The sequence below is a fragment of the Haemorhous mexicanus genome, chromosome 4 (genome assembly GCF_027477595.1).
Source record: "Haemorhous mexicanus isolate bHaeMex1 chromosome 4, bHaeMex1.pri, whole genome shotgun sequence".
Taxonomy (NCBI): domain Eukaryota; kingdom Metazoa; phylum Chordata; class Aves; order Passeriformes; family Fringillidae; genus Haemorhous; species Haemorhous mexicanus.
The window spans coordinates 28,268,822-28,295,779 of NC_082344.1; the positions used below are offsets into that span (position 1 = coordinate 28,268,822).

At 38.7% G+C, this 26,958-nt stretch overlaps 1 protein-coding gene and 1 long non-coding RNA gene across 2 annotated transcripts in view; one reads left to right on the top strand and one right to left on the bottom strand.

Annotated features, from left to right (window-relative positions):
- The window catches only part of LOC132326255 (uncharacterized), a 105,426-nt gene extending 79,726 nt beyond the window's left edge, over positions 1-25,700 (top strand). Inside the window, exon 5 of the long non-coding RNA XR_009486180.1 lies at positions 25,582-25,700. This is a non-coding gene — a long non-coding RNA (uncharacterized LOC132326255). The remainder of the gene's footprint in view (positions 1-25,581) is intronic.
- TACR3 (tachykinin receptor 3) overlaps positions 1-26,090 on the bottom strand; it is a 38,339-nt gene extending 12,249 nt beyond the window's left edge. The window contains exons 1-3 of the mRNA XM_059844202.1: positions 25,572-26,090; positions 11,872-12,060; positions 10,027-10,177 (exon numbers count right to left, since the gene is read on the bottom strand). Of these exons, the coding sequence (XP_059700185.1) occupies positions 10,027-10,177; positions 11,872-12,060; positions 25,572-26,047 (816 nt within the window). The 5' untranslated portion in view covers positions 26,048-26,090. The remainder of the gene's footprint in view (positions 1-10,026; positions 10,178-11,871; positions 12,061-25,571) is intronic.
- Between the last annotated feature and the right edge of the window lie 868 nt (positions 26,091-26,958).

Genomic DNA, 26,958 nt, shown 5'->3' on the forward strand with positions numbered 1-26,958 from the left:
TTGAATTTCATGCACCTAGTTTATTTTCGTCATTCTTCAAATGACTGTACAAGGATGTGAATTTACTAGGAGAAGTAGACTTGTAACTCTCATACAGAATATTTTGGAAATACTTGGTCAATAAAAAGTGGTCCACGCTCTGGTAAATTATTGATAAAAAGTATCAGGGGTGTCATTATCCTGACAGCATCTACTTTTGTACAGACAAGCATTGCTTCAAGTATTTAAGTATCCACATGACTTGGCCATAATGGTCAACACATTGGTCATTATTGCACTGGTTTGATACTCCTGTGGTATCCCAATTTGTGGAATAAAGTATAAGCTGACCCAGGCTAGGGTGGCTGAAACTGTTTCCTAGGAAACCTGCTTTAAAACCTGGGGAAATAAATTACTTCTATCCACCCCAGAAAATGAGTAATGAAATAAAGGTGCTCTGAATAGGTTGCAGACAGAAACTTCTAAAGAATTAAATTATTGAGTTCAAGGATTAGATTTGTTAGGAAAAGGCATTAATAGACATAACATAGACACCCCTCTGTGTGGAGGTGTGTAGATTTCTGCTTTAACTCAGAAAAAACCTGTGCTGAAGTTATGTTTTGTTTTGACATGGAGAGTATTCGGTAATGAATGCAAAAGTGTGTGGGTGTAGTACTGGAACTGCAGGTCTGTTCTGCTGAATATACAGGTCTTGGCTCTACAGTCCTCCAAAATGAGTGATCTGCATCAGATTTCCTGGGCTTTTTCACCACACAGATGCTTGACAGTATTGTGGAAAGCTCAGCAGACTGAAAACTCATGTGAAAATCAATTTGTTCATAACTTCCCTACAGGGACTCAATGAGGAAGGAGCTTCTTAATCATTCTCTCCTCTTTCTGTGTGTGTGTGTATATATGTGTATATGTGTATATATATATATGTACACACATATGTGTTTTTATGCATCCATGCGCTCACAGGACTATTCATGGGGTCATAATTTAGCATATGTAATGGATAACTTTTACTGCAGATTAGATGATACAAGAAAAGACCTTTTGAAGTTTCCAAGGTTTGTTTATATGCTGGTGAACAAAAATTTACAAACAACCTAAAGAACACACTTTGTCCTGAATCTGGGATTTTAAGGTTATCAGTCTTGGGGGGTCAGGTCCCAAACTTGAACTTGGGGGAACTGCACAGAGGAAGTTAAGTCTGTCTTAAAAAATCCAACTCCATAGTTTGAAAGGTAAGGATCATAATCTCAATGTTGAAAATCTGAATGTTGAAAAACAAACACTTGGCTTTCATTTGTCTTTCTCGTAGGTATCTTGGTTTTATTATTAACAAATGTGTATAGTTGAATTCAGCAATGCATTTGAAAACAGACTGAGCTCACTGACATTGGAGTGAAGCATTGTTGAAATTTTTTGTCTGTTAACCTAGTGTTACTTCCATTCTTAAATATATGAAACACTAGTAAGCAGAAATTTTTGCCCTAGGACTGTGCCTAGACTTTATATTTCACATAAATTTTCTGCCAATAGTGATGGAAAATATAAAAATAACAAGGAGAAACATCACAGCAACTCTAAATGCACAGTTCTGAGCCTGATCACTGACCATGCAGAGCCAGTATCTTAAATCTGCCCCTGACCTGGAGGTGTTGCCAGCTATTCTATCAAAAGTATTGACCAGAAAACTTTGTCAGTAAATATGTAAACTGGCAAGGCTTATGCGCAGTATAAAGCCGTTTTTAGTATTTACTCTGCTTTTTCTTCTCTGTGATTGCTGCTTGAAGCATGGATGATAGGTGTGGAAAGATGTGTTTGTTCACGGATCATAGCTGAGTTTTAGGATCTTGAGGCAATGAATGGAAGCTGGTACTGCTGCTGAGTGTTCTGTAGCTATTTGGAGATAGAGAGCAGAGAAGAGTAGCTTCCAGTAATTTTGTTGTATTTCACTGTGTCAGTCATGTTCAGAGAATGATCAGGAGGACGTCTGACTTTGTTTTTACCTCAATAGGAAATCTTGTTCTAAGTTATGGGCAGATCATTTAAAAGAGAACAAATTGCTAGGAAAAAAATAATCTTGAAAAGGAGAACAGATGAACCCTTTTTTTTTCCTGAGGTTTTAAGACCATAAAACAGCTCTGTAAAAATTATTTTGTGTTTAGCATGCAACAACAGTAATTCCCCTGTACCTTATGCCCCAGCTTTTCCCTAGGCAATTTTTAAGCATGTGAAGAGTGAGACTGTGAAATAGAAATCATGATTCACAACACTAATAATTTGCCCATTCCCTACATTTTCAGTAGGTTTTCAGTCCATATACTTGGTAATAGAAAGAGTTTAACAGAACTTTTTGAAACTTAAAACCAAAGATTATTGGTTATCCTGCCTCATCTTTCTGGAAAAAAAACGTGCCTCTTTGTGTGTATGTGTTTAGGGAGAGAGTCATACATTGTAATTCATGTGGTAATTGTGCAAGAACTTAATGATAAATAAAAAAGCCCAAATTAGGCTTTACTGTCACTATTCTGTTTTCTTGTAGAAATTTTTGATAACTATGGGAATGGATTACTGATCAAAGTAGTAACAGATATCTTATTCTGCTAGTATTTTCACCAGAAAGATACTCATATGATATTCTGACCCTCAATTACCCTTGTCAAGTTTTTCTTAAACTTAGATGAAATAAGTTTTAAAAAAAAATCCAATTCTGCAAACTTTTGACCATAATAGCAATTACTTGCAAGTAGAGACCTTGACTATAGTGTTAATAGCAAACTATAGTGTTAATCTGGTGAGTCTGGCAGGGTATTTCTCTTTATGCTTACGGAACAACTGCTCAAAATGTTAGTGGAGCACTAACATCTGCAGTGGGGTCCAATAACCTTCTTAATGGCCAGTCCTGGCTCACACATGCAGAGCCATGGAGAAGAGCAGCAGGCAGGGTAAGCATTTGTGCTCTGTAGGAAACATACACAGCATCATGTCACATCTCCTTGTACGACTAGCTCCATCTACATGGTTACAAACCAAATTTCAGGCATGTGTAGTGCTTTGTGAAGTCAGGCTTTGCTTCGATAGGATTGGTTTGCATCTACCATATTAAGAAGGCTATTTCATACTTCCCATGAATAGTCAGAGTTAAGGATTTCATGGTGAGAGGTTCCCAGAAGGAACCTCTCACTATGGGTTTCCTCTCATTCTCAGAAGCAGAATGAGAGGAAACCTATCTTTAGTTATTAATGTTTGTAAGTAATTTTACTTGTTGCATTTCGCTGTTGAGCATGATTTGGGAAACACTTTCCACTGGAAAGGTAGTTGGGAGAAAAAGTTATTGAAAGTATTTAATACTAATCTCTCTCCAATCTGGGGTATATTCTCTAAGCATCAGTCTTGAGATTTACCTAATTTAATGTATTTACTTAGGAGTTTTGTACAGCAAAATAAAGGCATGCCAGATAAATTTGATGACAAGACCCTTCTGAGCAATTTTGCTGCTGCCGAAGTAAGAAGGAACTGGGATGTGGAAGAGCTGTGGGAGCAGAAGTCACAGTGCTGGTCATATACTTTGTATGGTACCAGTAGTGATTGTGTCCCTAGGTGTGGGGTGGTGGCAGTGACAGATATCACAGGGCAGATAGGAACTGCTGGACTGGTACTGTGCTAGTTGTGATGGGTTTTTTTACACTGTACTTCCATAGCTATGATCATACTCAGCGAAATTCTGGGATTTGCTCAATTAAGGACTAATAAAATTGTCTGCTGTGAATTTGTTTGCCTGTTGGGAACAAAAGAGGAGGCAGATGTTATTGACTCATTATAGCAAGACCAGGTCATCTGTTTCATTAAAGGAAAAAAATGAGATATTAGGATGTTCCAGATGAGGTATTCTCAGTGGAGAACAGGGAGTTTTATATTTTTGATCCCTGTGCTACATTGGTGGCATTCCTTGTCTGGTTTTGGTCACTTGTTGCATAAAGATGTTATATAAAAGAAGATGAGAAGCACTCGTTTCATTTATGTAACAAATGTAAACAAAGACTGAGAGAAGAAATGGACATAAAAACATCTATAGAGGTGACACCAGTGAGGGATTTTAAGTAATTAATTAAGCTAACTGAAAATAATGGCTTAGAGCTGTCTATAAAGAAATTTAGCCTGGAAAACTGAACTCTAGGATTGGTGAGATTTTTACAAGATGGAGGTTTAAGATGATATCAAAGGAATTCTCTAAGATTTGTTTGTGGTCACAGGCCTGAAGGCTGGTTCGTCTTCTGTTTTCATTTAATGTTTTACTATTGAAAGACACAAACTGACACTCAGTGAGTAAGTGGAGAAAGCACTGGACAGCACAGGTCGACATCTTCCGGTGTCTGGCAAACAAGGGATGAGTTTGTTTTCTGAAGAGCCTTTAAAAGCATCTGAGAATTCCTTCTTAATGTTTTCTTTTCTTTACATTAAGTAAGAAATATAACACTGTTGAACACAAAATTTTCCATGACTCATTGATATGAAAATCTTCAAAAATATTTAATTTTGAAAGTAGCTTCACAAAATCTGAGATATATGACTACGTGATTATAACCTTAGAGGAGACAGACTTAAAAGTATGAAATCATAAAGTCAGACTAATCACTTCAGAAACTTTTTGGCCACTTGGTATTTTACTTAGGGGAAACAGTGTGTGAGCAGAAGCTGCCACTTTGGTATTTTTGTTACACCTTCAGTTGCCTGAGGAATTAATCAGGGACATTTCTATGTAAGGACTGCAGTCTTTAAAAAACATCTCTGTTTCTATTGATTGTTGGCTTATAACAGAGCAGTGGAGTGCCCAGATGTTTCACATAACACTCCCAGAAATGTAAGATCAGCTAAAGGGAAGAGGTGTGTGAGCAAAGTGCTCTGACACCACTATGGCAGTCATTTCTGTTCAGGTGCACAAGCACAAATGAATCTTCAAGGTGGAAACACTCACGCCCCATGGATAAATAAATGATGAGGAAGGCACAATGGCAGTGTAAATTCTCTTCAGCAGGCTGCTGTTGCATGGCAGGTTTGGGTGAGCTGTAGTCCTACACTGTATGTAGGGTGTGAAGATGCCTTCACTGTACATACAGGGTGTTCTAGGATTTGATTCTCATTGCACACCTAAACATGTGTAGTGAATATTTTGGCATCTGTGCAGCCTTGGCAAACCATTACCTGAAAAAAGACCATAAAATTGTGTTTCTTACTGTCTGACTTTTAAAAACTAGTCACAGGTGATGACTCAGTGTATATAAGGGCATCAGCTGTCAAGATTGGGCTTTCCCTTGAAATCTGTAGCACAAATTTATGTGGAGTAGTTGACTGGGGGGTGTTAATTGAATTTAGGATAATGGAGATGTATTTACTTTCTGCTGCATTAAATTTCTATTTCCTATGTCATTTTGAAAATGGCATACAAATACAAGTTAGTGGAGATTGCAGTGCTGATTCCCATGCTGGGATAAGCCAGAAGATGGATTGCTTAAATAACTGGTTTTAAATAACTGACTGAAGATTTTAAACTTACCATGTGTTTATGCAGTCCCATGAGGAAGCAATTACTTTCCAACCTTGAAGAAGTCTGAACAAATATGTAGGATAAAAGTGAAGTTTTAAGATGGTGTAGGAAGTCACAAGCAAGACAAACCCTTGGACCCAGAATGTCAGAACACTGTTTCACATGGCTGGATGCAAACTTTCCCAGAAGGTTTTATGAAGGGAGCAATATCTAACCCCTAGTGGTTGCTTGTTAACTAGAAGGATCTCTGATTTCATAGTTAATTATTGGCTATCATCTGATCTGTGAGTTCATAGTGTAATATTTTCATCATCTATTTGTTTTGAATAAGCTTTATATTATCAGTAGAGTGTTGTTTTTTCAAATCTGTCAGCCCATAATTAATTCAGTATTTCAAGAGTTTTGATGCTGTACTGCAATGTGTTAGGCTTTGACTCTCTTGCTTTTTTTTTCCTTTTCCTTTTCTCTTTTTTCCTGCCTCTTCTCCACAATAAATTACTCCATAGAGAAACAATTAATCTTCTATTTTTTTGGTCTGACCTTGTTGGTTACCTTTTAATGCCAGCAAAAGTATCATTATTTATAACTATTGCTTCTCTTTGTGAAGTGTGGTATAAAATATATATAAATGTGTTTTCATGTCATTTATTCATATGTGATAAAGAAATAAAAAAGGAAAACCTGCATTTTTAGTGGCACTGAAAGCCAGTGACAAGTCAGGAGTATTTTTATAGCTGCACTGCTATGTAAAAACAGAAGCATAAAGACGTAGAACAGTTCCTTGTGAATCAGACAGCTGCCCATCCATCCTCCTGTTCTGTCTCAGAGGCAGTAGAAGGTGCTATCTATCCCATGAACCTGGCCATTTTCCCATCTTCTATTTTCTGATACTGTCCCAGCACCCAGGATTGTATTAAAGAGGAGTGCATCTCTCATTCATCATTTCAGTATTTACTTGGACACAAGTGAGAATTTCTTCATTGAAAGGGTTGTCAGCCATGGGAAAAGGCTGCCCAGGGAAGGAAGTGGTGGAGTCACTATATCTGAAAGTGTTCAAGAAATGAATAGGCACGGCACTTAGTGTTGTGGTCTGGTTGACAGTGGAGATCAGTCAGAGGTTGGACTTGGAGGTTTTTCCAACCTTTTCCAACTCTGTGATTTATGAATTTGTTTGTTAGTTTTTCTAAAACCTTTCTGAATCCTCCGAGATCATAAGTATCTGGCAGGAGAACATCTCAGATGCCCTTTACTGACTTTTTTATTACCCTTTCTTAAAGTGCTCTCTCTTGTACCAGCCTTGTGCTGCTCTTGCATTTCAGGATGCTGTTGCATTTCATTAGTTCTTGCATTTCAGGATTTGGTGACCAACAGTTCTTCAGCCACTTTATCCACTACCTTTGTGTTTCACTAAACACATCTTGTCCCTTGGCCTCCTTGTCTCCAAACTAAAAAGTGCAGGCCATTTTAATCACTTCATAAATCCTTTGATCATTTTTAGGTGCCCTTCCTTGGACTTTCTCTAAATCTATGAAAAGGAGGGGAAAGAAAAAGGGAACAAACCAGAGAATTATGTGTGAAGTGTTCATACAGGAGTTCTTACCAAGGCTGTGAGAAGCAAACATATGGGGCTTTTTTTCTCATTTTATACTCAAATTTGAAAAAAAGAAATACATTGAAACAATGTGGCTTTTAATCAGTCTTCATTGCTAAAATAAATTGAGATGACACCTCAAGCTGTGTTAGGAGATGCAGAAGATACAGGCAGAAGCATAAGTGTGGAGGAATGAAAATTACTGGAAAAGATGCTTGGTGACATGTTATCACAAAGTAACAATCATAAGTAAAAGGAACAGTAAAGGAAATAGAGAAGTTAAGGAGAGCATTTTCTGCTTCTCTTTATTCTTCCCATTGTGGCCAGGCAATAGCATCTTCTGATAAGATAAATGCTCTTTTTTTCAGCAAACAGTTGTATCAGAACTGTATCTCTTGGTAAAAACAATACCAACTAATTTTACTTGCAGTACACGATTATTCCCTCTTGTGGTTTAAATAAAGCTGAAAGAATGGTTGAAACTTGTGAGGTAGCAAAAGCAGGGTGTGGAGAAAACATCTGAGAGCAAGGATTTGCAGTGGATATAAAGAACATTTTGGCCTAGCTAATCTTACAGTAATATTATGAGACACTTGTGTAAACTTATGTGTGACACCATTGAGACTATAATTCCATATTATGAAAATAGGAATTGTAGGAGAATAAATGATGATCAGTAGAACATCAGTCGGTCTCATGCCAGGAGCTTTAAGAAGAAGGGGTAATGGCTGCCAAGTCCCCACATGTAGGAAAGTTCAGAAGTTCAAAAGACTGATACCAGGCAGATTTAAATGGGTCAGTCCCTGAGATATTTGAGCTGTGTATCCAAAAAAAAAAAAAAAAAAGCAGAAGTAATTTTGTATAGTTCTATCCAGCCCTGAATTTCTAAATATTTTATCTTTGACCTTATAGATACTAAGCATGACTTTATGCTGTCCAACCTACAGTGTGCAGTGTGAAATTCTTTTCTTTTAATCTTTCATTCCTTAATGTTGCTTTCAGGAGGATTCAGGCCTGTATTTCCCATTCATGTATATGAAATTATGAGACTTTCTGTTGAACTACTAGCAACTTTCTCAAGTTTCAGGTCTTTTGCTGGCAAACATGGTTTCTTTTAAAGGTCTTACATGAACTGTTCACTACCTTCTTAATATTAAATACTATTTCAAACAACCCAAATCCAAACAACCCAGCACCTTTGAACTGTAATATTGCCTGATATGAAACATAGTCAGCTATTTTATATTTCTCCTTCATTTTAAGTGCACAGATTTTCCATATGTCTTGATACCTATATACTAAATAGCAAGAAAAACAGATTATTTCTTTGCCTGAAAAGTGCAAAGCACGAGCTCTGTTAGCAGAGCCAGGCTGAGTTATGGCTTTATTTGGATTCCAGTCTGTTAGTTCCTCTCCATGAATAACCAATTATGATTCATCTTTCCAAATACCAGTTATTTCATAAATCCTGCCGCAGAGCACAGCAGTGTAGCTGAAGTGCTGTCATGGAGCTCTACCCATAAAGTCACTGATGCAGTTATAATATATCTGCACCTAATTTAATTCCCTTGTTGCATGTCTTGAAGATATGCATCCCTGTACTCTCACGTTAAAATCCTTTAATTAGGGATGCTCTTCCTTGTCTCTTGTATATATTTAGAATTCTAAACAGGTGCTGTTTTTAAAGTATTCAAGAGATTTAATTGGGCTCTCTGTTCCATATAGTAAAAGCCAGATTTGGTCTTCAGAGACCTCTAGTTTCTATGTCACAAGATGATTATTTTACTTAGCAATTATGATAACAAGTCCTGAAGTTCTGGCTTGTCCTGGTTCTGCAATATCTTAATAATTTCCCTTCCACATTTGCTTTTGCAAGTTGTGTCTGTTACAGAGATAAGATAAAGTTTCTGCAGTGTCCTGAAAGAAATGAAAATGTTAGTGTTCTCCAGAATTTGAAGATCTCGCGTTGTCTCAGGACCCAATATGCCCCACACTGCTGTTACTGCAGCCCAGTAGCATATTCCACTGTTCAAACATACTCACAGCAACAGGAAGCAAACTGAGCAACTGAAAATGCCCTCATTGTTGTGAATTGGAAGTTTGCATTAGGGTTTTGCATTAGTTTGCATTTTTTCAAGTCTGAAAGGTTAAATACATTTTTAGTATAAAAAATTGTGTCAGAAATAAAAAAGTAGAAGGCCGCCTTACTAAATAAGAAATGTTAGGTTAAGAAAAAATGTTGTAGGAAAGAAACCTTCATTGCACTGCAACATTAGGAAAACTGAGCTGGAGATATCAAATAGTTCATAAGCAATCCCAAGTCTAGTCATTTTAAGCAATACCTACAGTGAAAGGGATTGAAAGAAAATATCTGGGAAAACTTGTTTGCATTTCTCACAAAAAAGTTATTGTTTAAAAATCTAATTTATATATTACAAGCAGGCTGATCAGTGCTTATCTCAAATATGTATGGACCTTAATCACCTGAGAGTTACAGCAAGATTCACTTTTGTTTCAGTAGGATGAGAATCTTACCTAACAAGAGCTAATGGTTTGCTAGCCCATTGGTCAAAAGTTAGTATCTTAACTCTGTGAAGGCTAAACCTTTGGCCTTAGCTTCCACATAGCAGATAGAGTGTGTGCTGCTACATGTGGAGTAAGAAGTTAAAACCCAAATGTTTCCTTTATTTAATTACAAACATTAGAGTTATGAAAAAAACAGCCAGTGAGCAGAGAAGACAACTTGTCAAACTTAATCAAATTTTGTATTGAAGCTGATCTCTCATTACTGCAATTTCAAGTGATTTGGTGTTTCTGAAAGAATTTACTGTGATATGTTGCAACACAATTGCCAATTATCTTATAAGTATTCACTTAGTGGGATTTACTGGAACAGTACCTTTCTCTTAGCTTTGAGCTGCTCATGATATTTGTTGGATGTGTCGCCTGGTATTTCTCCTCCCCAGAGGGTAATTCCCACCATGGAATAAGTGATGCCCATGACAAGCAGCGGGAAGCAGTAGACCAGCACAATCACAATAACATGATACCTGCAATGAAAAGATATTAAGGTGGTAAGTGCCTTCAGAGGAGCTATACCAGTGGGATGGGCTGCTACAAGTCAAGGCTTCTATTTTAGCACAAAGCATGTTTTATATTAACTGGCTAGTCCTTGGTTTTTCAATGTCTTTTTGAAAGTCTCAAATTGCACTGCAAATTTATGTGCATTTTAATGCATGTGCTTTGTGGGGTGTCTAATGCTGAGCCTGCACTAGTATATTATGAGTGACTCTATCGTTACCATGAATAGTGACTGCAGAATTTGTCCATAACTAACTGAGTTGATTTAATTGCACAGCCAAATATCATGAAGACAAGCTAGACATTTGGAGCTCTAGTCTGGACCATAAATGGAAGAGAAAAATAAATGATATATTGATGCAAAAACCCTGATAAGAGTCACCTGCCGTTCTTCATATGGCAGATCTGTTGCACATAGACAGCATAGATCTGCAGCCTGTGTTCAAAATAGTCACCAGTGCTGATGTCAGTACTGGGAAAACAAAGATCATTTCTTTTGCCTCCCGTTAGTTCCTGGTTAAATGCCAACTTCAGATGAAATCCTAGTGAATGATAGGTGAAGGATCCCCAGCTGTCACTGAGTGTGACCTTCCTGCCCTAAAGAGAAATGTCTGTGAATGGCTCCTAAAGAGATAAAAATTATATGTGACTAGGATGTCTTTAACCTGCCTCAAAAAGAGCAAAAGGTCAAATTTGATTCTAGATAGTTACACAGACTTTCAGCCTTGAACACAATGTTTTTCTTAAATGTCAGTGATGACATGAAAGGACATATGCCTAAGTAGCCACTTATTCCTAATTCTACCAGAGGGACAAATAGGATATATTCAATTTAATTTACTGATATTCTCATTTTCATAAAGTAGAACCAGTTGCAGGTTATCCAGTTTTCTCTTTTGGACCAATATCTGACATAAGTAATTGTGATAGTGTAACAGAATGAGGTGGCAAAATCCAGCCCTCCCATGAAGAGATCTAGAGAAAAAAACCTGGTTAGGGCCTTCTCATTCTCTACAGTTACCTGGAAGGAGATTGTAGTGAGGTGGATGTTTGTCTCTTCTCCCTAGTTACAAGAGAAGAAATAGCTTCAGGCTGCACCAGGGAAGGTTTAGACTGAATATTAGGAAGATTTTATTAATGAGAAGGGTTGTTGAGCATAGGTACAGGCTGCCCAGAGAATCAATTGGTTCACCATCCCTGGGTGTATTTAAAACGTGTAGATGTGGCACTTAAGGACATGGTCTGGTGGTGGACTTGGTAGTGTAGGGTTAGTGGTTGGACTTGATGACCTTAGAAGTCTTTTCCAACCTAAATGATTCTCAGGAGAGACTAGAAAGCCTTGTTTTCCTGGTTAGGATAAGGAGGAAGCTTGCTTCAATTGCATGTTATGTTCCCAGTTCTGACCGTCTCTGTCTCTATAGAAGTAGCGATCCTACGTGCAGCAATGATGGTAAAAGTGCAGCAGATGTGGAAAAGAATAAATTTGTTCCATTTATCAATAATGCTTTATCATCCTTACTTAGAAAACTGGCTCTGCATTTCTCAGTGATCAAAGCTGTTGGTTATTTTGGATGTAGAGTATCTGCACACTGCCAGAGATTTTGCCAAGTCCATTGCAAGTCTCAACACCACCATGCACAAGTTTAAAAGAACAAAAGCTTACGTAAAATGCTGTTTTGGACCACCTGGCCATGCTACATAGCAAAGAGTTCTCCCAGGCATCACCTTGGTTATGGAGTATAGGCACTGGGGAAAGGCCAACAGGAATGCCAAAATCCATATGCTCCCAATGACCACCTTGGTAGCAGTTGCAGAGAGCCTAGGTTTCAAGGGATCAATAATGGCCATATATCTGTAAAAGAAAGCAAAAACCTCTGTGTAAGATCTCTTCAAAGATTCACATGTATCTAGAATCAGCCAAAGCTTAGGATAAAAGTGGGGATATTTGTCTTCCTGCAGTTCTGATGTCGCTGTGCTCTTTGTGTGATTCAGCTCCAATGAAGGCAACGCTGGAAGGAGAAGAGGTTCATTGGATTTTATTTTGCAGCCATGGGACACCCAGTTAATCATATGTTTATCAGTAGAGAAACTATTTTGCAAAAAGTTTGACTATTCTGTTGCTGTACAGCCTGATTGAAAAGCAACAATGCAGCTGGATCCTCTGTTACTCTGCTAGGTCATACAACATTTATTTCTTATACAAAAATTTACAGCCAAGCTGTCAGGATTATTAGTCATCTGTCCCAAAGCTACAGGAACCTGATAAGTCCACATGCATTTATTTCATTAGAGATAGATTGACTTCAGATTGTCTGCCAAAGAACACCAGAGCAACTGATTCATACAGAGACTGAGAGAAGAGCCAGTTTAGAACTGGCAAAAGCACTGAGGGAAATAGATGCATGAAGCAGGAAAACATCTCATTTGCATTCTCAGTTCCCATGCTCCCAGGAAGGATAACATTCTTTGTCCTGCCCCATAATTGTATTGGCAATTCAGGTATGCTGGTAACCTTAGAAGATCATTCAAAAACAACCTCAAAATGTTTAAGCAATTACAATGTAAAAAAGCAATGAGAAAAAGCCTCTAGACAGACAGTAATAGAAAAATAAGTCTTGTTTTCTGTGTTTTGATGTCTGTTGTAGATGCAAGAAACAAGGGAGACAAAATTTGTATCAATCATTTTTTGATGGATATATTGTATTTGCTGCAATTGAAAGACTTATACTCAATTCAAATAAATGAAGGAGTGATATTTTAATTGTTACAGTACACATCTAGGTTCTTGGCAGATGAATCTTGTCCAAGATTTTTACGTATAGACATTAACCATGAGACAATGACAATAATATTTTTAAGATAGCGTTCCTGATAAGAATTTGTGCAAGAATCTTTTGCATCCATATTTACATGCTGTGGTACACAAATTTCACTCAAGATAGTCTTATCTTTTTTTGAAATTTAATCTTTGTCAGATGAGTAATTACAGAACAGATATTTGTTTTAGCAAAGCTAACTCTGTTTATAGTTAATGATATAATATGTGATAAATCCAACATTGGTCATAATAATCCTATGCCTTTTCTCGTAGACATAACTACCCTAATATCTTAAAACATCTAAGTGCTGTCAGAAACAGGGAGTGATCTGAAACAGTTTCAGTTCTGAATTATCAATTTCCATATCTGGAATTTCAAGCTTGTTAATTTTTTGTTTTTACTGCACTTTTGTATTTTTTCTCTGTAGGGTAACAGTTCCCCTCTCTTTCACGTGCCTTTTGGCTTTTTATTTCAGCTAAACTGGTGCATTTGGTATTATATAGTATGAAATAGTTTTGACTGCTGGGTGTCTTGTGTTTCTTGAGAACAGCAATTGGATTGTTGCCCTCGACCACCTAGCTCCTTTCTCCTCCAAAAAGTACCACTTGGTAAAGAAGTCAAGTTTGTAGTAATGAGCCTTGTCTTTCAAATTGAGCTGGCTTTTGTGTGGACTGCCAAGCACTGTCCATATATTTGAAGATCTTTACTCGTAGTAAGTGATAAGCTGTAAGCAAATAATAATTTTCCCATTCTCGTGAGACTCTTAAGGTATCTCCTTCTAGCCCGGAATCATTCCTTCAAATTGCTACTTTTCTTCAGATTGCACATTGCTATTATTTTATGTGCTATTGTCAGATTTCTATTACATTCACATTATTCTTATTCCCAGTTACATTAATCTTACTCCCAATAGATACCAACAGTAGTTCTTGTTGCCTAAGATAAAATTTGGTTGTTTTATCTCTCCGTCTGCCCTTTAAAGACATGGATTGTTTGGGTGAAGTGACTCATTCAGCTGTGCTGATGGAAATTTTAACAACTGGCTGTCTGAGTAAAATAAGTCAAAGGCCAAGGATCAGATGAAAAGCATGCTATTTATCTTTAGAGTTCAAATTTGAGTGATAAGCCAACAGCCTAGCTATTGCACAAGATTGTTTACAAGTATGTTGCACGCAGTCATTCTAACAAGCAAAATGGAAAGGAAGTAGTGGAACTTTGACTATTCCCTCAATAATATCTTTGTGCTGGATAGATTTAGTGGAGAGTATTGACAGCTCTGTTACAGAACCTTTGATAACAAATCTAAATTATTCTACTTTGCTGGTAAACTAACAATTACAGTGTATTCTGTAAGTGTAAGTTCCCTAAGTGGCTTTTCTGTGAAACAAAAATGCTTAATTAACATAGTGAGATATTGCTTTATAACTGCAATTATTACATTCACTCAGATTTGTCATACATGTTTGGTAGCATTTTCTTAGAGAAACCATTGTTGCCACAAGTAAGTAAAGTAGAAAAGGTGCAATGAGCCTTTGTTGAAGGTCAAAAACTACCTCCACATTTGAACAGAATCTGGATGTTATCTCTGTAGCCAAAAGAAGCCTTGAAAAGAACCGAGTTCTTCCTGTACTGTTAGCTGTAATTTGCAAAGGAGGAACATGTGCTCCTGCCTATGATTTTGTTTGCTGTAAATGTTGTCTTGCCATTACAGGTATCTAAGGGTAGTTTCTGTCTCTTTAGGCTCAATCTGAAGTAGCAGTAGAGCAGTAGCTAAATTTTCGGTTTGCTCTCGCTTTTGATCTCTCTCCATTCAGCAAGAGTGCTTCCAGCAGGAATGAAAGCTCCTGCTAGCACAGGCTAGAGGTTCCATGCTTAGGTGTTCCTCAGAAAATCAGTGAGGTAAGGAGACTAAGGACAGGATGATGGGTATGTGTGAAGAGCATTTGCCCTTGTATATTACAATTCCCTATGGCTGACAACTGTCCTATTTCATGGTGTTGCTCTGTCATTATGGCTAATTTTTTTGCTCTGTATATGCTTACATATATTAAGGATGGAAAAATGCCAGTTACAAGGGGGAAGAGTAGACACGCTGTCTGAATTGTGCAGTGAATGGTGCTGAACATGGTATAGAAATAAAAGAAATTGAATAGGCCAGGAGTGAAAGGGAGAATGAGGAGATATATAGGATCTAGCAAAAGAACTGAGTCTAGGGAGCAGTTTGAATGAAAAAATAGAAGTAAAAGAGAAAAATAAGAAACTAGTAGGAAAAGCAAAGTAAGGAAAATTGTAGACTAACAGCATATAGAAATTGTGTTGAGAGAAGAGAGAATGAGAAAGGAAACTGGGGGTCATGTAAGAGCAAAAGACATGACAGAAATCAGCCCTAGCGTAGCAGAGATTCCAAGGTAAATAGAAGTGGTATAAAACCAGAACATTTTGGCAGTGTGGCTATGTGGTGTCAAGCCCTTCTGCCTCTGCAAGTGTATGGGAGAGAACTCGGAGTTTTTCCTCTCTGTAATCAGCCAACCATAAACAACGTGCAAGGGGAATAGCAGGACTTCTTGGGTGCTCTGAAGTCATCTGTCTTACAGACTGTTCTGCTACTCCACAGTTCTTTCAAGTAGAAAGAACTACTTTCATCCTAGAATCATACAATAAGCTGAGTTGGAAGCGATTCATGAGGGTCATTGAGTCCAACTCCTGACCCTGCACAGGACCATCCCCAAGAATCACACCGTGTGCCTGAGAGCATTATCCAACTGAGATGGGCTGTGTTGTGCCCACTTCCCTGGGCAGCCTGTTCCAGTGCCCAACCACTCTCATGGTGAAAAACCTTTTCCTGAAATCTGACCTAAACCTCCCCTGACTCAGCTTCATGCTGGTTCTTGTCCTTGGTCAGGAGGGTGAAGAAATCACTGCCTGTCCTTTTGTTTTCCCTTGTGAGGATGTTGAAGACTGCAGTGAGGTCTCCTTTCAGTTTCCTCCTCTCTAGGCTGAGGAGGCCTAGTGACCTCAGCCACTCCTCATAAGGCTTCCCCTCCAGACCCTTCACCAGCCTTGTGGTCCTCCTCTAGATGCTCTCTAGATAGATTAATGCCTTTTCTGTTATAGTGCCCAAAATTTATGCAGTTGTTCTGAAGCCAGTGACACATGCAGAAGCCCTCATAGGTTCACCATGTTCTGTGATATTTACACACAGACCTTGCACCTCTCCACACCTCCTCTCCAGGGACAGTAAAAGATGGTAGGCATTTGAGCTGAAGAAAGATTTCTAATGGCTACAAGCTACTGAAGCCTTGTTACACCACTGAAAAGCATTCTAGAGCCACACAGACATTTTTTCAGCAGGGTGCAGTGCCAGTTTGCTTTGCAGTCTTTGGACAGTTACTGTTCAGTCTGTCACTAGGCTTGAGAAGTATGATTCTCTGCTCAATAAAGGACTCTGAACTCCCACTAAGGTGGTTTGATTTAAAAACAGGACTTGTAATGGTTTCTCACTCCAGTGGGAGCTGCTGATAGTGCCACAGATAGCTTATTCTACACAACAAAGCACATACATTGCTGAAAGGAGTGAACTCATTATTATACTCATTTATCACAACAAGCAAAAATTATTATTACCCCACCCACTGTTGGGGAAGATGAAACAGGAAAGCCTTACAAATATGATTGCCTGGCAAAAGATTTTGAGAATATAGAAACTATAAGCAAGATTGAAATGAAAGCAAGCTTTGACATCCCTTAGTTACTGAAGAACGGGAAAACAATGGTGTGGCCGGCTGAAGGTAATCCCCTTTGGATGAAACAATACCCTCTGCAAGCAGGCAGGTCCGAGGGTCCGAGCAGACCCTGCCAGCTTGGCAGAAGGGGTCCGAAGAGTAGTATTTAGGGTTTAAAATGTAGCACAATATGGTAATGTAGTGATTCTTATAGGCTGTATGCAAATGCTATAGGATTTGTATGCTGTACTAGATTGGTTAGTGAGAATCAGAATATTCAACACAGAAGATGATTTATTGTATTGTAACTGGAACTTCGCTCTCTTGCGCTCTTGCTTTTACTCTTGCGCTCTTTTTCTTACTCTTGCTCTCTTACTTACTTTTCTATGCTCTTAGCTCTTGCCTTTTACGTTATTACCCTCTCATCCTCTCTTCTCTCAGGCCTGCTCCGAGCTGCAGCTGGCAGCTCCCAGCAGGGCCCTGTACCCACGCCCTTTGCAATAAACCGCAAGTTCCATGACCTGGCTTCAGAGATCTCTCGTCTCCGTCTGTCCCGACCGTGCTACCCCCCGTCTCGCCTACAACCCACAAAACACTTATACTTGAAAAATAATTATAAGATGGAATATGCATATTTAGAAATGCAGGGATGGAAATAGGTGCAGGTAGAGTTCAAGCCAGCACTTCCAAGAATGTGGAATGCTCAATAACTGCACCATGTTCTTCTGTGTATGACTCCAAAGCATTTTAGGTAGCACTTCAGTTTCATATGCACATCATTAGCACATGATTTTTTTTTTTGGTGGCCATATGACATCCCACTGTCATCACTTCTCTTACAGCTTTATCTTGTGTTAATCTTTGTCCCTAATTGATTACCAGTGAAGTCTGCAAAAGTCTTTTCACTGAGCTCAATGAGAAATCATTCAGGCTGCATGATACAATGGCTGGTGCATCATGGTGTACTTGCTGCTGCACTCTTTTCGTAGCTGCTGGGGTCAGAACTGAGCCAGTTCCCTTCTGAACTGCTCTGTTTGTCTAGAGTCTACAATTTGGACTCTTCTCTTCTTGTGTCTTGGGCTCACCGCACATCAAGAAAACCTGTTTTCTCTGAAACAAAAATAGAGACAGTCTTCTTTTGAATAATGTTGATAAACTCTTTAAGCCAGCAGTTTTAATGGCAACATAATCATGTTTCTCTTACACTTTTCAAGTAACATGAGCCAAATAGCTGTTACATACTATAAATGCTTGTGAAGTTTGTGTATTATGGTCCCAACAATAGAAAAGATTAAAAAAATAAACCTAATTTGTCTTTTTGTAAAATAGCATACACTGGCTGATACAGCCAGGAAGACCTTTCATCTTTAACACATCATTTAGAAAATTGTGGCAAAAGTACACAAGATGTTATTAAAACAAAATGATGTTCAAAATTGGATCCTACAAATGCCCGTTTGGAGACCCAGTTGGAAGCCTTTAATCATCCTAACTGATTTGTTTCACCTGTTTACCATGTGTTTGTAAACTCACATGGGGCAAAATGTGATCATCCCAGATTGTAACAGGAAATTTGAACTTGACAAAGGAAGAGACTGAGAGAAAAATCGTAATGCTTGCATGTAAGTGACTTGTCGACAGGGGACAGCAAGCATGCTTCTTTCATGAATACACAAAGGCTGTTATTCCCTCAAGACAGAAGCTGATCTTGAGACTTTGTATTTAGAATCAACTGGTATTTAAAAAAATGAAGGAAATTGCTGTGATTCCCTGCCCTTGTTTAGAGCATTGCTGTGAAAAATCCTCCAAAATGTAAGCTATATAGACTAGACTAAGGGTGATGGAATGAACTGAGATTTTATAGGCATTTTTTGTATGATGAAAACCAAATCTTTAACTTTTGTATCTTTTAATCACTATCTGCTACCTACTAGAGCAAGGCTCCTTTTTTTTTTTTTTTGTGGGACTGGTTTGTATTCATTTATTTAGTCTGACTTTCTCTGCAGGAAGAGTGGCTGTGGGCATTTCTGTAGGACTGTAACTGACTGGTTTTGGTGCCCTGAAGGGTCTGTTGTGCAGTGTTCACCTTAAAGCTAATGCCATAAAGGAGGTGTGTGACAGCATGACAGATAAACACATGATACATTTGAGATATCAGTGGGCAATACCCCGGGAGTATAATTTGGCCTTGATTTACCCAGAGGAATGTGTGTTGCTCTGAGTGAGTGACTATTTGTGCTTTGAGCAGGGAGAAACACTGAAGTTTTTCTGAAATCAGGAGTAGCTTCTAATGCCTTGCTTACAAGCACCTCTTAAATAAAACCTAAAACCAGTAGTATTGAAAGTTTCCAGGGTGGCTGAGCTCTCATAAACAGGGCTTTCTACTTGAGGAGGATCTGGTAACTGACAATGGGCTAGATTTTTATGAGTGTGCGATTGATTTTATGCAATGTATTCTCTACCTATGAATATTGATAGAAAAGGTCTGTCTCATAAAATAATAGACTGACTTGCCCTGAGAGAAAGGTTTCTGTTTTTCCTTTTCTTTTAATATCATCTACCTAGGCTGTTGAGGACCAGTGTCAGTGCAAGGTCTGTAGATACAGCTCCAGCTGCATTAAACCACTGTTAGTGTCTACATTTCTGCCACTGTCATATAGATGGCTTCCTTCTTGCTTCTGCAGTTATCTTGAAATAATTTTATTTTAGGGAAACACTAATATATGAAGGATACAGCTTTCTCTCCTGGTTGGTAAATTAGTCAGAAAAACATGTATTTAGACAATAATATTTAAGAAAACAAAAAAATAAGCAAAACAAACCTCTCTCCCCAAAAAACTCATCACCCTAACCCTTGATTAACTTTTTAAAGTACTGCAGGCTACATTGCATAGTAAACTACAGGACATATTTTAATAGTTTTCATTAAATTATAAATAAGAGCATGCATTTTAGGCTGAGACTCTGTCTAGAATGAACTTCTTGTTTGAACGTTAGGTTAAAACTTAGCGGATATTTCCTATCTGGAACAAGAGTTCTGGGGGCTTGTTGCCATTGTAAATGTTGCTTATATTTCTGAAGATACTGGTGTATCATCCCCTTTTTTTATGGCACCTTTTGAAAGGAGCTTATTAAATAGAATATTTACTCAGTACAAAAAAAAAAAAAAAGGAAAAAATAACTATTATGCCTGTATTTTTTTTCCTGGACTGCCCCAGTATGTTATTAATAGCATAAATCTGACATGAATTTTGACCAAAATCCTGTCCTTTTGTCCAATCACTATGAAATTGTACCATTGAAAGAAAAGGTTTATTTTTCCTAGGCCTATGCATGCTGAATCCTGTAGCCATTGCATTAAAGTGTTCTGCAGAAACTATTTCACCTCTTTACCAAGAGAGAAAGAGAATTGTCAAGTCCAGAAAAATATTTTTAGACCCCCAGATAATAGAGAGTCCTTTGTGTTTCAGCTCTTGATATTTGAAGCCCTTAATGCCCTCCTATTGAACTGTCTCTCCAGTTCTGAGAATTAGTAGTTTTCAGAGGGCAGCCCAGATACTGGAACCCACAAATAAGATGTGCTTCATCTTCAAATACTCTTTGAGGAAGACAGAGAAATGGGGATGGGATTTCCTCTTTGAATTCTATAGTTTGACTGGTAAAGTAAGAATAGAAATAATAGTGAACATTTCTAAAGCATAACTTGCATTTTTTTCTCTTTGTGATGTGCAGTGACCAAGGCTGATTCCTGAAGTTGTGATATTGAAGTCATCCATCAGTTTGAAAAAACATTGTCTTGCACTATGGCTTGTTGTGTTTTCTGTAGCTATGTGGCACCAGAGGCTTTAGGAAAAGCCAGCTAACAGTGAAGTGGCATCTCATGGTGAAAGACAGAAGCACTATCAATTGCTTATGGTGAAAATATTCTCAGGTATGAGTGGGAAGTCTCTAGCCTGTGAAGCACAGGAAGCCTGAAAAAACCTCCATCTCCTTTTTTGTTTTTCTTGTTCTGATGCTCATCTCTCTCTCACAAGTCTTCAGTGCAAATTCTCACTTCTTTTAAAATAAAAACCATTTACTTTGGTTTTGCTTTTAAGTCTGAGGGAAAAGGAATGAGAGAGGGACCAAAGGCTGCAGTTCCATTTGAGCAGAGCTCTCTGCCAGGTGTGGCAGCTGGCTGGGCAGTGCAGGCTTCCTTCTGTCACTGCCTCAGCCTCCTCCAGTGAGCCAAGCACAAAACACTTGCTGCCAAGCTCATGTTCAAGGATGCAAATACCAACAGATCTTCTTGATGTGCATCTCCTGCTGACACTGCTGCCATATGATCACAACACAGGGTCATGCCATGTGCACTCCGTGTCTTAATCTGCCAGAAATGTTTGAGAGCACTTTTACATGTACACATTTCTCTGTACTTTATTATTTCTGAGCACCAAGGCAGGTAACAGATACTTAATAGCAGTCAGATAATAGATGGTTTGGAAGGCATATCAGTTTAAAATGCTTTTGGTGCATGAAGGCCTTGAGCAATTTGTCCTAGGAATGGGAAATCGGGCAGAGAGTGATACCAAAACGTGTTCTGCTGGAAAGATAAGACATTTTTGTGCCAACTACCTACGTCAGAATTTCAGTAACATTAATTTATAGGGCTTGTGGTACCATTTTGTGACAATAATAACTGCTCTTACTTCAGTCTCTCACCTGGAGAGATTGAAGAGCCTAAGTGATATTTTGAGGATGTGAGTGTGTCTCTGTGATGAGTTTGGATTTTATTTTATAAGGTGAATCCTGCATTTATGTCTCATATCTGTCTTCTGTTACAAGCTTGTATCATTACTTTTGCTGGAATCTGAGTGTATACAGGGATTATTAACAGCCATCAGTAACTGAACAATGTCGCAGAAAAAGAGAAATCTGACACAGTATATGTGTGCTTCTTTATATGTATTAAAAGTGAGAAAAATAGGTGGGAAATGAGAATTATAGGTATTGAATAAGGATATACATATGTATGCTAGAAGCTAGGTAATACTAAGGTTCATAAAAGAGAGAAGACTGTGCAAGCGGAGAAATAAAATTGAATATTAAATATGAAGTCACATAAAATGAAACAAATGGTTTTTTGCCTTCAAAGACCAAAAACTTTCAGGCTTACTAGAAAGAAAATAAATGGTAAGATCCGAATAGGATCAGCAGCTACTCACCATTGCTATTAGAATACTTTTAAGTCCAGAGGAGTTGCTTTTACAAAGAGTTAAATTCACTGATATGTGAAAATCAATATGGAATTGCAGAGAGAAAATTAACTGAGAAAGTAATACAGTAAATGTGCTAAAACCAGGGGAAAATGCATAGAACTAAGTGTTCTATGGAAGGCATGTTATTTTGTGCTATATTGCTGCATCCCCAAACTTCCACTGTAATCATCATGCATCTGCAGAGAATTTTTAGGCCTATGCACAAAACTGGTTGTATAACAAAGCAATCTTGAGACTCAAAAGTAATTGCTGGCATACCTGAACCACCTTCTTTACACGCTGAGATCTTGTAGGAAAGGACAGAAGGTCTTCAATGGCCAGATCATCTAAATTCTGCATAATTTACTGTCATTAGTATGTCCAAGAACTGTACTGGAGTCACACACTGTATTGCCATGATCACAGATGGAGTTTAGGATCATGGATGGACCCTTTAGGATCATGCCCTGGTCAGTGACAAGGGCATATTGGCTCCAGAATTCTCTCCTATTCAGTTTATTTTAGACTATTTACCAGTTTATCCCCACAACATAGCTAAAGGAACTGTTGCACTGGAAGCAGTGGAACTGTGCAGTATGAGCTATAGAAGGATGCAGGAATGAATGCCCATGAAGCAGCACAGCATAAAATCTCTGCTGCTTCTGGTACCTGAAACAACTTGGTGTGAGCTATCTGTGCCATCTCAGGAGAAAGCAGGGAAAAAAAATAAAAGGCACTAGGAAGGGATGGTCAGAAGTGGAGAAAGCAGGGAAAAAAAATAAAAGGCACTAGGAAGGGATGGTCAGAAGTGTGAATAAACCCACATGAATTTGAGTCTGTGTTCAGGGACCAGGATCTTTAGTCTTGGATACTTGAATCCTCAGCTCCAGCTGCAGCTCACCCCCACTGCAGGAGGTGCCTAGTTCACAAAACTCGGTGTCAGTCCAGTAATCTCACAGTTTACACAGCTTAGAATGTCCTCCAGAATCAGATGTGAAAGGAAGCAGGTACTGCCCATGACCTCTGCTTGGTGATGTCCAGGTTCACAGTCACACATTTGTACTCTGTGAACATTTGGATGTTCTAAAGCAACCAGTCGGGCATATCACACCATACATTTTAGTGAGCTCCTACCCACGGCCTTTAGTATTTTGGGGTGGTAACAATTTCTAAAGGAAAATCATCTGATCCCATAATTTTAGTTCCCTTAGCACCTTTATCCTGATTTGTAGCTTTTGTTGTTTTAAAATTTTTAATTTAAAGAATGTGTCAGGATGAGTTTACTGGGTTAAAATGGCTGAACTTTTATGAAAGGCAAACGGGAACCAAAGTTTAAAAGACATCCACCCACCAGATCTTTGCCCTGGAATAGGGCAGTCTGTACATCCAAGGACATTCCTTGGGACCTATTTTGACCCTTAGGTTTCCTCAACTTGGCAGAATTGGTTTGCAGAGGTAGCCAGGGAATGTTTAAAGGCACTGAATTGCATCAGGTGTGATTTGGGATAAAAGGAAAAGGAATAGCAGTGAGAATAGGGAAGGAGGGGTTAGACTGCTCTTCTGTTTGTTTTACATGATGCTGCGTGGTACTACAGAGAGCTCACCTGAGCACAGCTATGCCATTGTTCATTGGGAAGATTTTCATTTGCCTTTGGAGGCAGGTGAGCTTGGAGGATGTGATGGGGTGCAAATAGTGATTTCTTCAGGGGATTTTCTGACAAGAACTAGATCAGAGTGAATAACAGTAGCTATTTACTCACCTCTGAGCACCAGCATTTTGCACTGCTACACCAAGGAAAGCATATCCAGTAGATGTCTCTGTCCATTGCACTTTAGTCAGTAAGGAGCAGAGCTATTTTCTCTCACTCTGGAAATGCATTTGGATTCCTGTGGAACTGTATTCACTTTTGTTCCAAATTTCCTAGCATAATTTTAGGAACTGCCAAAGTAGTGAATACTACGTCTCTGTGGATAATTTTGTCAGAAAAAATGAAATAAAACATTACTTAGAGCATCCCTGTAACTGCTCAACTAATGGCTTGATGAGCTGCAGCAGTCACTATTAAATATGCAGCTCTAACTGTTAAACACTTCAACTAAAGCCCTTTTATGTTTCTGAAAACCTCAAGCTAGATGAGAATCTTCAGCAAAACTCAAAAAGACAATGAAAGAAATCTTTTCCTGGTCAGAGGTAGTCGCACTGGTGTTACACTATCTTCTCAGTTTTTAATGGGGATTAACATTTGAGAAGATACATCACTGGCAGGAGGAAAGTGTACTGATTTCCTCATTTCTCCCATCCTCAGAGCAGGAAAGTACAAGAGTTGCCAAGAATCTAATTTGCTCTTTCATTTCTAGCTTTACAGAACAGAAATGCATCTAGCTGAGAATACCACTGAACATTTTCAATTGGTAGGGCAAACTGAAAAGTATTATTCTGAACTTGTCCACAAGTACAAAAGGCACAGCAATGTTTCCCAATCTTTGTACCTGGAAATGAGAAATAACATTTCAGAAAGTGGATTGAACCTTATGAAATCTTACCTACGATCACTTGGAAATACTACAGTTCTGACAAGTCAATTCAGAAAATATGTATAATGTGATTTGAATATGTAGAAGGAGTTTAGTGAGTAATCTCAGTGTATTGCTAAGAGGAATAAAAGACCTGAGATACAAATCAATCTGTTTTTCTAAAAAACAAAACCAAAAAACCCACTAAGTTATCTCTCCAGCACAGCACATGTGAAAACAATAATAGAGAAAGAAACCTTTTCCAGGGGAGACTAAGAGCACTCTCTGAGAAACAGAGCCATCAATCCATCTGTGTAGGAAACCTGGCAACTACATCTCCCCTTTGCTGTATGGACAACACAACTGTCTTATTCCATTATTGTCAGGAGTACAAAGGTAAAGTTTTTCCCAGACCTTTTTTCTTTGACAGTCACAAAGCTTTATTTTGCTTCAAGAAATCAGAAAAAACCTAAGCACTTTGAAACTGTTCTTACCAGACCTCTAGATATGCACAGATGGCAATGTAAATAGTCTCATTAGTTAAAATCAGCAGGAACAAAGCATCCCAGAGCTGACTGTGAGAAAAGCTATTAAAACCAGGATCTGAAGTGATTTCTGAAGAGGAGGCAAATGCCTCTGCCATCTGCAGAAATACAGAGAAGAGGGAAATTTGAAATCCTCTCCCTTTACACACACACACTCTGCAACTCCACATCAGTATATATTAGATGCCTAGCTGAGAGGCAGACTGTTTTCACAGTGGGAAGCAAAACCCTGAGTTGCTGTTACAGAATGAGTATTGAATGATGGAGCACAGAAAGCAGCTGAAGTCAAACAGAGAGAGGAAATGTTTGTTATGAAAGAAAGCAGAAGGATAAAAACAATGGAAAAGTGAAGGAAAAAGACCAAAGACCAGGAGAAAAAGTGAGTTAGGGAGAGATCCTAGAGAAGCACAATGATAGAACTATTGAGATCTTTGCTTCTCATCACTATGATTGTTATCTCTGCATTTTTATTTTGGCAGAGAATCTGATCTCAGTCTCTCACCCCTAAACTTTTCTCTTTTCTCACCTGTCCACAGCGATGGCTGTCATGGAGTAGATGCTGGCGAAGACAGCTGTGATTGGGAAGAAGTTGTGGAAGCGGCAGTAAGCCTCTCCAAAGTACCACTCGCTGTGCAGTGCATAGATGAAGTTGATGAGAGTATTGAAAGCAGCCATGGAGGCATCAGAGAAGGCCAGATTCACCAGGAAGTAATTTGTCACTGTCCTCATACGCTTGTGAGCCAGGATAATCCATATGACAATAAGATTCCCAAAAACGGCCACTGCCACCACGCCGCCGTAAGCCAGAGACCACAGGGCAATGCGCCAAGAAGGTTGCACGAACTGATTGGAGAAGTTGCCTGCTGAGGAGGCTACAGGGGCAGAAGCATTTGCAGGTGGTGCTTCCAGAGCCTGTCCCCAGGGATCGACTGCTTCAGCAAGGCTCATGTTCCACCTGCTGCTTGTGCTCGTGTTCCACTTGGCTGTGGGGACCAAAGTCATCTTGGGTGTTTCTCTCCTCTCTTCTAGGAATGATGTACCTCTCCTGCCTCCCTCTTCCAACCCTCCCAAAATTCCCACCAAAAGATAAGAAGAGGGAAGGAAGAGAAGGGGAAGTAAGGCAGCACAGCAGGTACTGGTACTGGAAAGGAGAGCTCTGTCAGAAAAAAATCTTTAGCTATGCTGTTCAGACTGTTAGAAATGCTCTAACAGACAAGTCAGGAGAGCTACCTCGGAGTAAAACAGCATCCTGTTTCTCCTCTCTACAGCCTCTTGCTTTTGATTTTGCTTAAGGAGAAGGGGACTGGGAGCCAAGGCACATTTTATAGGCTTGTGAGTTCCCAGCGTCACGAAGGGAGTGGAGCGATAAGCTCCATCGGCTGGTAGGCTAACAGCTCTTCCCCTCTGCTCTCCCTCCCCTTGCATGTCATTCATTGCCAGCAGCAGGCACTTTCAGGAGCTGTGGAAAGCATCACAGGGAAAATGAATTCTCTTCTCATTTTTGTTGAGAGATTTGTTTTATATTGTCTTTCTTTAAGTTTCATTATTGTGCATCCTTTTTTAAATAGTCTTTTTGCCTTGTGTTTGCAGGGCTAATCAGCTGGCTTAGTTGAAATTCCCAGGACTAAGGCTGCCTTTTTTATTAAAGCTCTTTTCAGATGAATTTATTCCAGATCAATTCAGAGCTGCTTTTTTGCTGCTGTCTTTTTATTTAGTACACACTTTCCTTGAAGCCATTCTGTTACCTACAGATTTAGAATAGTGACTCTTTTGGACAAATAAATACATTCTGCTGCTCTCTAATTTCACTTTTCATTCTGTAATATGTAATTGATATAAAGAAATATTTATAAGCTGTTTGCATGTTCAGCAGTTAGTGATTTTTACTGAAACAGTATGCAGCCCTAAACATA